General features: G+C 31.9%; 4 protein-coding genes and 1 pseudogene across 4 annotated transcripts in view; 4 read left to right on the top strand and 1 right to left on the bottom strand.

Annotated features, from left to right (window-relative positions):
• LOC139773410 (uncharacterized) overlaps nucleotides 1-14,468 on the bottom strand; it is a 511,404-nt gene that overhangs the window by 132,963 nt on the left and 363,973 nt on the right. The window lies entirely within an intron of this gene.
• LOC139773430 (uncharacterized) lies at nucleotides 1,120-2,660 on the top strand. Its single transcript, XM_071707862.1, has 3 exons — nucleotides 1,120-2,240; nucleotides 2,403-2,489; nucleotides 2,565-2,660. Exons 1-3 carry the CDS (start codon nucleotides 1,170-1,172, stop codon nucleotides 2,658-2,660), a joined length of 1,254 nt encoding a protein of 417 aa, XP_071563963.1. The 5' UTR covers nucleotides 1,120-1,169.
• On the top strand, nucleotides 5,056-6,610 carry LOC139773411 (uncharacterized). The gene is made up of 3 exons (XM_071707845.1): nucleotides 5,056-6,126; nucleotides 6,289-6,375; nucleotides 6,447-6,610. The coding sequence occupies exons 1-3, from the start codon at nucleotides 5,056-5,058 to the stop codon at nucleotides 6,540-6,542; spliced, it is 1,254 nt and encodes a 417-aa protein (XP_071563946.1). The 3' UTR covers nucleotides 6,543-6,610.
• On the top strand, nucleotides 8,113-9,575 carry LOC139773419 (uncharacterized). Its single transcript, XM_071707851.1, has 3 exons — nucleotides 8,113-9,177; nucleotides 9,334-9,420; nucleotides 9,492-9,575. Exons 1-3 carry the CDS (start codon nucleotides 8,113-8,115, stop codon nucleotides 9,573-9,575), a joined length of 1,236 nt encoding a protein of 411 aa, XP_071563952.1.
• On the top strand, nucleotides 11,809-13,396 carry LOC139773429 (uncharacterized; annotated as a pseudogene).

Below are 14,468 nucleotides of genomic sequence, written 5' to 3'. Positions count from 1 at the left end.
CTTCTTTTTATGGGCTTAACTTAAAATCAAAATCTTTTGAGTTGTGACAATATTCTTCTAAAGGTACAATATATATATGTACGTAGAGAGAAATTTGAAAATCTTATATCTCAAACGTGTTAATAATCCGTTGCAAACAGATAATGTGTTTTATTTATTTAACTATACAATCAGATAATATACGTAATATATGCATATCTGACAAATATCACTTTGGAATTATTAAATACATCTCAAAATCTAATTTCTTGATTATTCTTGAGTTATAATTTATATAACTTAATATTTAATTATTAATATTGTTGCGATCCATTAAATTATGTATGCAAACATGAAACAGATAATATCGACTGCACGTGGATGAGTAATTCTCTAAAGATATGTTTCCTCCTCTTCGACTTTTTGCTTCAATTTATATTTTATTGTATGTATAGAATATTTGATATTTTTATGAGACAATGTTGAAATCAATATTTTATGTTTTACCTCCATTCTAATTTTCATTATACCAATATCGACAGGTCTTAAGTTAATAATTTAATCTGCCTTAAGCATAATTACATATCTAATTTAAAAAAAAAAAGATAATGGAACATTGCTAATATAATCCATATTAACTCGGAAAAAATCTTACCCTGAGTCCAACAGCAACATTTATGTGAAGTAAAAGTTTGCCTTTTTGTTCTTGAATTTATATCAGCACGAGATATATCCGCTATAACTTTTTATTTGCCTATATATGAATCTAATGGAAAATTGTGAAATATCTTGATAATGTTCGTTCGTTTTGTACAAGTTCTAGATGCGCAAGATTATTAATTATGTGACACAGCAATTACACATCACTAACTTATACGTGCTTCGGAGATGATAAGCAAAAAGTGGTAGTTACATTATGACATAAAAAATTCCTAAGTTCTGTTTTGCAACATGACACAATAATTGTTAGTTAGTTTTAAAATTAAACTCGTCAGATGCAGATAGATTGGGAGAAATTTATTTCAGTTTATTTATTAGTTGTAGGAATACAGCAGAAAGTTATACACTTAGAAAAGAAATTTTTGTAAACACGTTGATATAAAAGTGCACTGATAACATAATTAATATTTCTTATATAGATTTATAGTCTATGATTTAAATTATCGTTCTTCAATAACGATTCAGTGAACATGTTCAACACGTCATCGATGTTCCAAGGACTCAAAGGAAAAAGAAAAGGAAAAATATGGCAACTATTCCGCGCTACGGATTTTGAATCGTTCATGTATCCCTGCTTCATGTTTTGCCGCATTCTGGGAATATTTCCATACAAGATCAACGCTTCGACCATCAAGACTTGCAAACCACGCTATATTCTTTCGACTATCATTATCGGTGTTTTTTGCATCATCGAATTAATAAATCTCTATACTCTCAATTTTAAAAATTTTAATTTAATTAAAAACGTTGACACAACCAAGATACTTCAACATAACTGTTCCTCCATTATCGGTGTTTTTATAACAGTTACCGCATTCATTCTGAGTGGACCACGAATGCGTTTTCTTCAGACCTTGTTGGAGCTCTCTTTGAAATTACCTTCGGAATCATATCAGAAATTATCTAGGCTGATCCATGCCAAGGACATTCTAGGATTGTTCGTCATAGTCGTGCAATTTCTGATATATGTTACCAAGTTGCAAGTGCGGGATGATGTCTGGCGCTATTTTCTTATAATGTACATTATCTTGCTGACGTTTCAGATGGATATGCTATATATGAATTGTGTTTGCATATTAAAAGCTTGTTTCAAGCAAATCAACGACAATCTGGTGAATCTGCGAAAAGTCGTGACGAATGGTAAGCCATATCTCTTGAGCGGTACCTATCACGAGCAAAGAATTCCATTTCTACTGATGGAGATTATAGCTTTGAAAAAGCAGCATCTGGCAATCAGCGACGCAGTACATATGCTAAAAATGGTCTTCAGTTTGCACCTTCTTTCTACGATACTTATGGCTTTCATTGAAATCACTTTCAATCTGTATTATTATTTAATGAACACACATGGAGGTATACCTATGAGCAATGAAGAAAGACATATTTATTTCGAGGTCTGTATTACAGCTGTAACATATTACTCTATAAAATTGGTGTTGATAGTGTGGGCCTGCGAAACCGGCAAGAATCAAGCCATGCAGATCAGTAGCACTGTTCACGACGTGTTCAACCGCACCAGCAATAAGCAAATAAAATATGAGGTAGATTCTCATAAAAAAATTATAACTTTAGTGCATATTTTATATAAATCTTCCTAATTATGCGTCGCATATACTGATGCAATTTTTAATATAATAATTTTCCAAATTTATAATTACATCTTTTAATCCCGTATTTAACAATTACTTGATCTGACGTTGCAGATGCGGCTATTTTCCTTGCAATTATCGCATTGTGAAAATACATTCTCCGCAAAGGGACTTACTGTGGACGCTACGCTCCTCACTAAGGTGAGCAATCACTCATTTGCTTTCATTAATAAATGTAGGTATGTTTAGCTTTATTTTATGAAATTGTTCTTTTAGATGGTAGGTGGCATTACCACTTATGTATTGATTTTGATGCAATTCCTGTTCATGTCGAGTTCTTGCGGTGGAAAATCTTTAAAGGATACGCTCTAGTTAACAAAAAGATGCATTTAATCGAACACACATGACCGAACATAGAAAAGATATTTTTAATATTTTTTTTTATATCCTTGTAAGAGTAGAATAATATCGTTGTGAGTAGAGTCTCTCGTGGTGCTTTATGGTTATAGAGAAACTTGCATATACTTATGTAATACATATACATAGAGAAAACCTTATATCACATATGTGTTAATAACCAGTTGTAGAGGGATACGTTTTGTTTATTTAAGTGCACAGTCAAACTATGTACGTAATAAATGCATAATTGAGCATTCTATTTGGATAATTGATCGAACATTCTGTTTGAATAAAAATATAGAGTTTAAAAATGATTAGTCTTTATTAATGAACCTTGAGACAGTTCTTGATCTATGTGGATAATATGCAGTGTATGTCTTATGCTTCGTGTATGTACGAATGATTCATATTGGTTAAGCAATTACACATTATTTCTTTATGTTTACGTTCCAATGATGGCAAGTGTCGATCGAAGAGCGCAATGGTTACTTCACGATTAACAAATGACCCATTGAGTCCTTACCATTTGACACTCTAACAGTTTTAAATTCAAATTTGGTATGCATAGATCGACAATGAAGAGTTCATATCGGTATACATATTTGTTGTAAAAAGAAAAAGTCATATTTTTATCATTGTAAGTAGAATATCGTTGCGAGCAGAGTCTCCGATGATGCTATATGCTTATGAAGCTATTTGCATACATCGAACCTCCGGAAGAATACGGTCACTCAAATATTCGCAATTTTCAGGAGAGGGAAAAAACAAATTTAATTCAATTTTTGTAAATTGTGAGATGATTATCGTAATTACAAGTATGATAATTTAGTGATAAATGCAATCTTGCGAATTTGAAAATATTTTATATATATATAATTTTCTTGAATCAACGGAGAGTTGCGATTTTAACGTTTGCTAGTTTATACATGTATTAGAAAACAGTTAATATCTCTTATGTTGAAGATGTTTGATTTAATTAGGCAATAATAATACAAGTTAATAGAAATGTATAATAGTATTTCTACTTTATGATGAGTCAACATTATACTTTTACAATAATAAAAATATTATATCTGCATCGGTTTGTTTCATCTAATTAAAAAGTGATTTATCTGCGATGACAGTCTTGAAAATAATGTTTTTATTCAATGCGGATACATACAGTTCATAGCTAGATTGCGATTTATCGTAATATTCTGATTTATAACTAAATAGAGAAGAAATAAGCATAAATGATTACGTGAAATACATTGTTAGTATTATTTATAGTCATTGTTAAAGAATTTAAGTTCAAAACTGCGAACAATTGCTACCTTCGAGCGAGACAAGGCTAAAGGAATATTTTGTTATGCGTCAAGTAATGATGGTGCTTTTCGATGTACAACTGTACTCTCAAGAGCCAATGTGTAGAATAATGATGTGTAATTGTTGCGACCCATCAAATTAAGTATGCAAACATGAAACAGATAATATCGACTGCACGTGGATGAATAATTCTTTAAGATATGGCAGTTTCCTCCTCTTCGACTTTTTGCTTCAAAAATGTATATCTTATTGTATGTACAGAATATTCGACTGTTATGACACGATGTTGATATCTATTTTTTGTGTTTTATCTCCATTCTAATTTTCATTATATCAATATCGACAGTCCTTAAATTAATAATTTAATCTGCCTTAAGCATAATTACATATCTAATTTCAATAAAAGATAATGGAAAAGAAATACATAAAAAAGTTTTAATTTAATTAATTGAAACATTATATAGCATGTATATTCACAAAATATCAGAAAAGAGTAAAAAGTAGATACATTGTTAATAATCATAGCAACTCGGAAAAAATCTTACCCTGAGTCCAACAGCAACATTTATGTAAAGTAAAAGTTTGCCATTTTGTTCTTAAATTTATACCAGCACGAGATATATCCGCTATAACTTTCTATTTACCTATATATGAATCTAATGGAAAATTGTGAAGTATCTTGATAATGTTCGTTCGTTTTGTACAAGTTCGAGATGCGCAAGATTATGAATTATGTGACACAGTTATCATATATCATTAGGTAACTCATGTCTGCTTCGAAGAGGATAAGAGCCATAGTTACATTATGACATAAAAATTCCCAAGTTCTGTTTTGCAACATGACGCAATAATTGGTCGTAGTTTTAAAATTAAACTCGTAAGGAGTAGATAGACTGCGAGAAGTTTATTTCAGCTTAGTCGTAAGAACACAGCAGAAAGTTACACTTAGAAAAGAAATTCTTGTAAACACATATAAAAGTGCACTGATAACATAATTAATATTTCTTATATAGATTATAGTCTATGATTTAGATTATTGTTCTTCAATAACGATTCAGTAAACATGTTCAACTTGTCATCGATGTTCCAAGGACCGAAAGGAAAAAGAAAAGGAAAAATATGGCAGCTATTTCGCGCTACGGATTTTGAATCGTTAATGTATCCTTGCTTCACGTTTTGCCGCATTCTCGGAATATTTCCATACAAGATCAACGCTTCGACCATCAAGACTTGCAAACCACGCTATATTCTTTCGACTATCATTATCGGCGTTTTTTGCATCCTCGAATTAATACATCTCTATGATATCAATTTCTCAACAACTATAAGGAGTTTAATTAAAAACATTGAGACAACCAAGATACTTCAACATAACTGTTTCTCCATTATTGGTGTTTTTATGGCAGTCACCGCATTCATTCTGAGTGGACCACGAATGCGTTTTCTTCAGACCTTGTTGGAGCTCTCTTTGAAATTACCTTCGGAATCATATCAGAAATTATCTAGTCTGATCCATCCCAAGGACATTCTAGGATTCTTCTTTCTGGTCGTGATATTGCTGATGTCTATGATCACAATGCAGTATAGTGTCTGGCGCCAGTTTCTTATATCGTACATTCACTTGCTGATGTTTCAGATGGATATGCTATATATGAATTGTGTTTGCATATTAAAAGCTTGTTTCAAGCAAATCAACGACAATCTGGTGAATCTGCGAAAAGTCGTGACGAATGGTGAGCCATATCTCTTGAGCGGCACCTATCACGAGCAAAGAATTCCATTTCTACTGATGGAGATTATAGCTTTGAAAAAGCAGCATCTGGCAATCAGCGACGCAGTACATACGCTAAAAATGGTCTTCAGTTTGCACCTTCTTTCCACGATACTTATGACTTTCACTCAAATTATCTTCCATCTGTACTTTTACTTAATGCAAATACACCTGGGTTCATATATAAGCAATGAAGATAGACAGATTGTTTTCGAGGCCTGTATTGTAGCTGTAACACATTACTCTATAAAATTGGTGTTAATAGTGTGGGCCTGCGAAACCGGCAAGAATCAAGCCATGGAAATCAGTAGTACCGTTCACGACGTGTTCAATAGTGCCAGCAATAAGCAAATAAAATATGAGGTAAATTTTTATAAAATATTATAACTTTAGTGGCATATTTTATATAAATCTTCCTAATTATGCGTCGCATATACTAATGCAATTTTTAATATAATAATTTTCCAAATTTATAATTACATCTTTTAATCCTGTATTTAACAATTATTTGATCTGATGTTGCAGATGCGACTATTTTCCTTGCAATTATCGCATTGTGAAAATACGTTCTCCGCAAAGGGGCTTACTGTGGACGCTACGCTCCTCACTGAGGTGAGCAATCACTCATTTGCTTTCATAAATAAATGTATATTTAGCTTTATTTTATGATGTTGTTCTTTTAGATAGCAGGTGGCATTATCACCTATGTATTGATCTTGATACAATTCCTGTTCATGTCGAGTTCTTGCGGTGGAAAAACTTTAAAGGATACGCTCTAGTTAACAAAAAGATGCATTTAATCGAACACACATGACCGAACATAGAAAAGATATTTTTAATATTTTTTTTATATCCTTGTAAGTAGGATATCGTTGTGAGTAGAGTCTCTCGTGGTGCTTTATGGTTATAGAGAAGCTTGCATATACTTATATAATACATATACACAGAGAAAATCTTATGTCACATATGTGTTAATAACCAGTTGTAAAGGGATACGTTTTGTTTATTTAAGTGCATAGTCAAACTATATACGTAATAAATGCATAATTGAGCATTCTATTTGGATAATCGATCAAACATTCTGTTTGAATAAAAATATAGTCTTAAAAAATGATTAGTCTTTATTAATGGAACCTTGAGACAGTTCTTGATCCATGTGGATAATATGCAGTGTATGTCTTATGCTTCGTGTATGTACGAATGATTCATATTGGTTAAGCAATTACACGTTATTTCTTTATGTTTACGTTCCAATGATGACAAGTGTCGATCGAAGAGCGCCATGGTTACTTCACGACTAACAAGTGACCCATTGAGTCCTCATAACTTGACACTCTTGCAGTTTTAAATTCAAATTTGGTATGCATAAATCGACAATGAAGAGTTCATATCGGTATACATATTTGTTGTAAAAAGAAAAACTCTAAAGCCATACACTAAGAATGAAGCTCTCTCAATCATGATCTATTTGATAATACAGTGCATTTATAAAGTAATTAATAATCTTTAAAATTTTTAGTTCTTCAACGACACTCCACTAATTCTGTTCAGCTTGTCGTCGAAGTTACAAGGACGAGCCAATGCCAAAATGTGGAAAAGATAGCGACTGTTCCACACCACGGATTTCGAATCGTTGATGCATCCCTCATTTACCTTTTGCTACATTCTTGGAATATTTCCGTATAAGATCAATGCTTCGGTCTTCGAGATTTCTAAACCACGTTACATTCTTTCGACCGTCGTTATGTCGTGTTTGTTTATTAAAAATTTATAAAATGCTTTTATATATTAAACAAAAAAACTTTGTTTTATTTAAATTAAAAACTTGCCTTTTTGTTCTTGAATTTATAAGGCACGATATATATTTAATTACTCTAACTCTCTATATACCTATATATGAATCTAATGGGAAATAGCGAAATATCTTGATAACATTCACTCGTTCTACATGTTTCAGATGCGCAAGGTTATGTATTATATGACAAGAAAATTATATATCATTACCTTGGTGCTTCGAGAAGAAAGTTATATATATATATATATATATCAAAAATAATATATCATTACCTGCGTGTTTCATAATAAGCAAGAAAACCACATATACATCATAACTCACAATTTCCTGAGTCCTGTTTTGCTACACGACGTAAAAATTGTTAGTAGTTTTAAAATTAAACTCGTCCGGTGCAGATAGACTGCGAGTTTATGTCAGTTTACGCGTTAGTCGTGTGAATAGGCAAAAATCTACGTTTAGGAAAGAAGTTCTTGTAAACACGTTGATGTCACAATGCATTTACGGCATAATTAATATCTCTCAGATTATCGTTCATCCTAAATGCTTCGGCGAACATGTTCAATTTGTCATCGATGTTCCAAGGACCGAAAGGAAAAAGAAAAGGAAAAATATGGCAGCTATTCCGCGCTACGGATTTTGTGTCGTTGATGTATCCTTGCTTCTCGTTTTTTCGCATTCTGGGAATATTTCCATACAAGATCAACGCTTCGACCATCAGGACTTGCGAACCACGCTATATCCTATCGACCATCATTATCTGCGTTTCTTGCACTCTCGAATTCAAAATTCTCTATGACATCAATATTTCGAAAAATGTTGCATTCAAAGGCATTGGGACACCCAGATTACTTGAACGTAACTTCTTCTACATTGTCGGTGGTTTCACAGTAGTCACCACATTCATTTTGAGTGGACCACGAATGCGGTTTCTTCAGACCTTATTGGAGCTCTCTTTGAAATTACCTCCGAAATCATATCAGAATTTATCTATACTGATCCATACCAAGGACATTCTTGGATTCCTCTTTGTGATCGTGCATGTGCCGGTATATTCTTCCAAAATGCAGATTGATGTCTCGCGCAAGGTTCTTCTACTATACATCTTCTCACTGGGATTTATAATGGATATGCTATATATGAATTGTGTTTGCATATTAAAAGCTTGCTTCAAACAAATCAATGATAATCTGATGAATCTACGAGAACTCGCGACGAATGATGAGCCATATCTTTTGAGCGATACCTATCACGAGGAGAGAAATCCATTTCGACTGATGGAGATCATAGCTTTGAAAAAGCAGCACCTGGCAATCAACGACGCAGTACAGATGCTAAAAATGGTCTTCAGTTTACACCTTCTCTCAACGATAGTTATGACTTTCACTCAAATCATCTTCAACCTGTACTTTTACGTAGTGCGAATACAAGGGGGTTCATCTATGACCACTCAGGAAAGACATATTTATGATACGGCCTTTGTTACAGCTGTAACATATTACTCTGTAAAAATGTTGTTGATAGTATGGGCTTGTGAGACCGGCAAGAACGAAGCCATGAAGATCAGTAGCACCGTTCACGACGTGTTCAACAGCACCCGCAATAAGCAAATAAAATATGAGGTGAATTAAAGAATTAACAACTTTAGTGGCATATTTTATATATTCTTTAAATTATGTCCCGCATATACTAATGCAATTTTTAATATATTAATTTGCCAGATTTATAATAACATCTCTTAATCCTATATTTGAAAATTTTTTGATCTAACGTTGTAGTTGCAGCTATTTTCCTTGCAATTATCGCATTGCGAAAATGTATTCTCCGCAAAGGGGCTTACTGTGGACGCAACGCTCCTTACTGCGGTGAGTGATCAATCATTTGCCTTCATTAAATAAATGTTGCAGGCATTTATTTTATGATATTGTTCTTTTAGATGGTAGGTGGCATTACAACTTATGTATTGATCTTGATACAATTCCTGTTTATGTCGAGTTCTTGCGGTGGAAAATCTGTATAACATATGATCTAGTTAACAGAGAGATGCATTGAATAGTTACTTTAAATGTACCTATTTTTATCATTGTAAGTAGAATATCGCTGCGAGCAGAGTCTCCGATGGTGCTTTATGCTTATGGAGACATTTGCATACATCGACCCTCGGGAAGAATACGGTCACTCAAATATTCGTAATTTTCAGGAGAGGGAAAAAACACAAATTTAATTCAATTTTTGTAAATTGTGAGATGATTATCGTAATTATAAGTATGATATTTTGTTATAATAAAACTTAATACTGTTTCTTAAAGAGGTCTGATGTGATTCAGTTGATAATTCACTTTTGACTGCTACACAATCAGCGACCGCAACATAGAACCGGTTTAAAAGAATAATGACACTTCTGCCTTGTGCGACGGATTTCGCATATAGACTTGTGACACTGTTCTAGCACGCAAGTAACATTTTAGGCATACTTTTTATGGGTTTAACTGACACATAATTGAATTCTTTCAAATTGTGACAGTATTCTTCTAGGGGATAGATGTATAGGTACATATACGTATCATTTAATTTCTTATTTGCTCTTGCGTCATAATTTCTATAAATTAATACTTAAATTAATAAATTAGCGCTGAATTTAAAATGTATTTCTCATATGTAAAAAAATATATAATTAATATATTAAATCATGTTTCGGATAAAATGTCGCTCTGCGATTATTAACAGTACGTTAATAATATATACAAATAGATAAAAGAAATATTACATTTTTATTGCATTGATGTTATATTGATGGCGATATTAATATTATAATTTAGTGATAAATGCAATCTTGCGAATGTAAAATATATATATATATTTGTATATATAATTTTCTTGAATCAACGGAGAGTTGCGATTATTAATGTTTGCTAGCTTATATATGTAGAAAACAGTTAATATCTTTTATGTTGGAGATGTTTGATTTAATTAGGCAATAATAAAACAAGTTAATAGAACTGTATACAGTATTTCTACTTTATGATGAGTCAACATTATACTTTCACAATAATAGAAATATTATATCTGCATCTTATTTGTTTCATCTAATTAAAAAGTGATTTATCTGCGAGAGCAGTCTCGAAAATAATGTTTATTCAATGCGGATACATACGGTTTATAGATAGATTGCGATTTAACGTAATATTCTGATTTATAACTGAATAGAGAAGAAATAGGCATAAATGATTACGTGAAATAAAGAATTTAAGTTCAAAACTACGGACAATTGCTACCTTCGAGCGAGACAAGGCTAAAGGAATATTTTGTTATGCAAGTAATGATGGTGCTTTTCGATGGACAACTGTACTCTCAAAAGCCAATGTGTAGAATAATGATGTGTAATTGTTGCGACCCATCAAATTCAGTATGCAAACATGAAACAGATAATATCGACTGCACGTGGATGAATAATTATCTAAGATATGGCAGTTTCCTCTTTCTTCGACTTTTTGCTTCAAAAATTTATATCTTATTGTATGTGTAGAATATTTGATATTTTTATGAGACAATGTTGAAATCAATATTTTGTGTTTTACCTCCATTCTAATTTTCATTATACCAATAGCGACAGTTCTTAAGTTAATAATTTAATCTGCCTTAAGCATAATTACGTATCTAATTTTAATAAAAGATAATGGAAAAGAAATACATAAAAAAATTTAATTTAATTAATTAAAACATTATATAGCATGTATATTCACAAAATATCAGAAAAGAGTAAAAAGTAGGTACATTGCTAATAATTATAGCAACTCGGAAAAAATCTTACCCTGAGTTCAACAGCAACATTTATGTAAAGTAAAAGTTTGCCTTTTTATTCTTGAATTTATATCAGCACGAGATATATCCGCTACAACTTTCTATTTACCTATATATGAATCTAATAAAAAATTGTGAAATATCTTGATAATGTTCGTTCGTTTTGTACAAGTTCTAGATGCGCAAGATTATGAATTATGTGACACAGCAATTATACATCACTAACTTATACGTGCTTCGGAGATGATAAGCAAAAAGTCGTAGTTACATTATGACATAAAAAATTCCTAAGTTCTGTTTTGCAACATGACACAATAATTGTTAGTTAGTTTTAAAATTAAACTCGTCAGGTGCAGATAGACTGGGAGAAATTTATTTCAGTTTATATATTAGTTGTAGGAATACAGCAGAAAGTTATACACTTAGAAAAGAAATTCTTGTAAACACGTTGATATAAAAGTGCACTGATAACATAATTAATATTTCTTATATAGATTATAGTCTATGATTTAGATTGTCGTTCTACAATAACGATTCAGTGAACATGTTCAACACGTCATCGATGTTCCAAGGACTCAAAGGAAAAAGAAAAGGAAAAATATGGCAGCTATTCCGCGCTACGGATTTTGAATCGTTCATGTATCCCTGCTTCATATTTTGCCGCATTCTGGGAATATTTCCATACAAGATCAACGCTTCGACCTCAAGACTTGCAAAGCACGCTATATTCTTTCGACTATCATTATCGGCGTTTTTTGCATCCTCCAATTAATAGATTTATATGATATCAATTTCTCAACTTCTAAAAGGAGTTTATTAAAAGATATTGAGACAACCAAGAAACTTCAACATAACTGTTTCTCCATTATTGGTGTTTTTATGGCAGTTACCGCATTCATTCTGAGTGGACCACGAATGCGTTTTCTTCAGATTTTATTGGATCTCTCTTTGAAATTACCTTCGGAATCATATCAGAAATTATCTAGTCTGATCCATGCCAAGGACATTCTGGGATTCTTCGTTATAGTCGTGCAAATGCTGACATTAATAACCAAGATACAGTATATTTTCTGGCGCCAGTTTCTTATATCGTACATTCAATTGCTGATGTTTCAGATGGATATGCTATATATGAATTGTGTTTGCATATTAAAAGCTTGTTTCAAGCAAATCAACGACAATCTGGTGAATCTGCGAAAAGTCGTGACGAATGGTGAGCCATATCTCTTGAGCGGCACCTATCACGAGCAAAGAATTCCATTTCTACTGATGGAGATTATAGCTTTGAAAAAGCAGCATCTGGCAATCAGCGACGCAGTACATACGCTAAAAATGGTCTTCAGTTTGCACCTTCTTTCAATGATAGTTATGACTTTCACTCAAATCACCTTCAACCTGTACTTTTACTTAATGCAAATACAGCTGGGCAATCAGGGTTTACATCTGAGCAATGAAGAACGCCAGATGTATCTTGTGGCCTGTATTACAGCTGTATCAATATACTTTGCAGAATTGGTGTTGATAGTGTGGGCCTGCGAAACCGGCAAGAATCAAGCCATGCAGATCAGTAGCACCGTTCACGACGTGTTCAATAGTGCCAGCAATAAGCAAATAAAATATGAGGTAGATTTTTATAAAGATTATAACTTTAGTGACATATTTTATATAAATCTTTCTAATTATGCGTCGCATATACTAATGCAATTTTTAATATAATAATTTTTCAAATTTATAATTACATTTTTTAATCTTGTATTTAACAATTATTTGATCTGACGTTACAGATGCGATTATTTTCCTTGCAATTATCGCATTGTGAAAATACGTTCTCCGCAAAGGGACTTACTGTGGACGCTACGCTCCTCACTGAGGTGAGCAACACTCATTTGCTTTCATTAAATAAATGTATATTTAGCTTTATTTTATGATGTTGTTCTCTTTTAGATAGCAGGTGCCATTATCACTTATGTATTGATCTTGATACAATTCCTGTTTATTTCGAGTTCTTGCGGTGGAAAAACTTTAAAGGATACGCTCTAGTTAACAAAAAGATGCATTTAATCGAACACACATGACCGAACATAGAAAAGATATTTTTAATATTTTTTTATATCCTTGTAAGTAGAATATCATTGTGAGTAGAGTCGCTCGTGGTGCTTTATAGTTTATAGAGAAACTTCATATACTTATATAATGCACATACACAGAGAAAATCTTATATCACATATGTGTTAATAACCAGTTGTAAAGAGATATGTTTTATTTATTTAAGTGCACAGTTAGACTGTGTACGTAGTAAATGCATATCTGAGAAATATCACTTTGGAATTATTAAACGCATTTCAAAATCTAATTTCTTAATTACTTTTGTGTTGTAATTTATACAGATTAATGTTTAGATATTAATAAATTAGCTCAATATAAAATTTATTTGTAATATGTAAGAATATGTATAATTAATATAGATGTTAAATCGTGTTTCGGATGCACACGATTTATCGTGTTTCGTTGCTCTGCAATGATTGATACTTTATGGTACTCTAATAATATATATATATATAAATAACAGAAAAATTACTTTTACAATATTATTGTATTATGTCATATTAATGGTAATATTAATACGAAAATTCAGTGATAAATGCAATCTTGCGAATTTGAAATTATAATTTCTGAGACTTTTGTGATGTAGATATATATATATTTTTTTTGAATCAACGAGGATTTATATTATTTTGACGTTTGCTACCTTATATATATAAAACACGGTAAATATGTTTTAAATATTATGTTCGAGGTGTGTTTCTTAAGTAGATAATAATAAAATAAGTTCATGGAAATATATATAAAACAAAGAATTTCTACCTTATGATGAATCAGTATTACATACTTATAATGATGATAGGAGTATTACATTTGCACCAGCTTGTTTTATCTAAGTGATTTATCTGCGATGGCGGTTTCGAAAATAATGTTCTCATTTATTTTCGGATGACGGATACATATGTGGCTTGCAGCTAGGTTACGATTTATTGTAATCAAAATCAATTCACGATTATAATCATTATACATACATGTGGTATATAAATATTATCTTAATAAGCACAGTGAC

This window comes from Temnothorax nylanderi, unplaced genomic scaffold (genome assembly GCF_030848795.1).
Source record: "Temnothorax nylanderi isolate EJ_2023f unplaced genomic scaffold, tnyl_v1.0 TNYL_tig0061_pilon, whole genome shotgun sequence".
In the NCBI taxonomy this organism is placed as follows: domain Eukaryota; kingdom Metazoa; phylum Arthropoda; class Insecta; order Hymenoptera; family Formicidae; genus Temnothorax; species Temnothorax nylanderi.
This window is presented reverse-complemented; position numbering and strand designations above follow the sequence as displayed.

Bases quoted from the DNA above. Each gene is read 5' to 3' on its own strand.
- LOC139773430 (XM_071707862.1), top strand. From the start codon at position 1,170: ATGTTCAACACGTCATCGATGTTCCAAGGACTCAAAGGAAAAAGAAAA. The intron at 2,241-2,402 runs GTAGATTCTCAT...CTGACGTTGCAG, and splicing joins ATAAGCAAATAAAATATGAG to ATGCGGCTATTTTCCTTGCA. The intron at 2,490-2,564 runs GTGAGCAATCAC...TTGTTCTTTTAG, and splicing joins ACGCTACGCTCCTCACTAAG to ATGGTAGGTGGCATTACCAC.
- LOC139773411 (XM_071707845.1), top strand. From the start codon at position 5,056: ATGTTCAACTTGTCATCGATGTTCCAAGGACCGAAAGGAAAAAGAAAA. The intron at 6,127-6,288 runs GTAAATTTTTAT...CTGATGTTGCAG, and splicing joins ATAAGCAAATAAAATATGAG to ATGCGACTATTTTCCTTGCA. The intron at 6,376-6,446 runs GTGAGCAATCAC...TTGTTCTTTTAG, and splicing joins ACGCTACGCTCCTCACTGAG to ATAGCAGGTGGCATTATCAC.
- LOC139773419 (XM_071707851.1), top strand. From the start codon at position 8,113: ATGTTCAATTTGTCATCGATGTTCCAAGGACCGAAAGGAAAAAGAAAA. The intron at 9,178-9,333 runs GTGAATTAAAGA...CTAACGTTGTAG, and splicing joins ATAAGCAAATAAAATATGAG to TTGCAGCTATTTTCCTTGCA. The intron at 9,421-9,491 runs GTGAGTGATCAA...TTGTTCTTTTAG, and splicing joins ACGCAACGCTCCTTACTGCG to ATGGTAGGTGGCATTACAAC.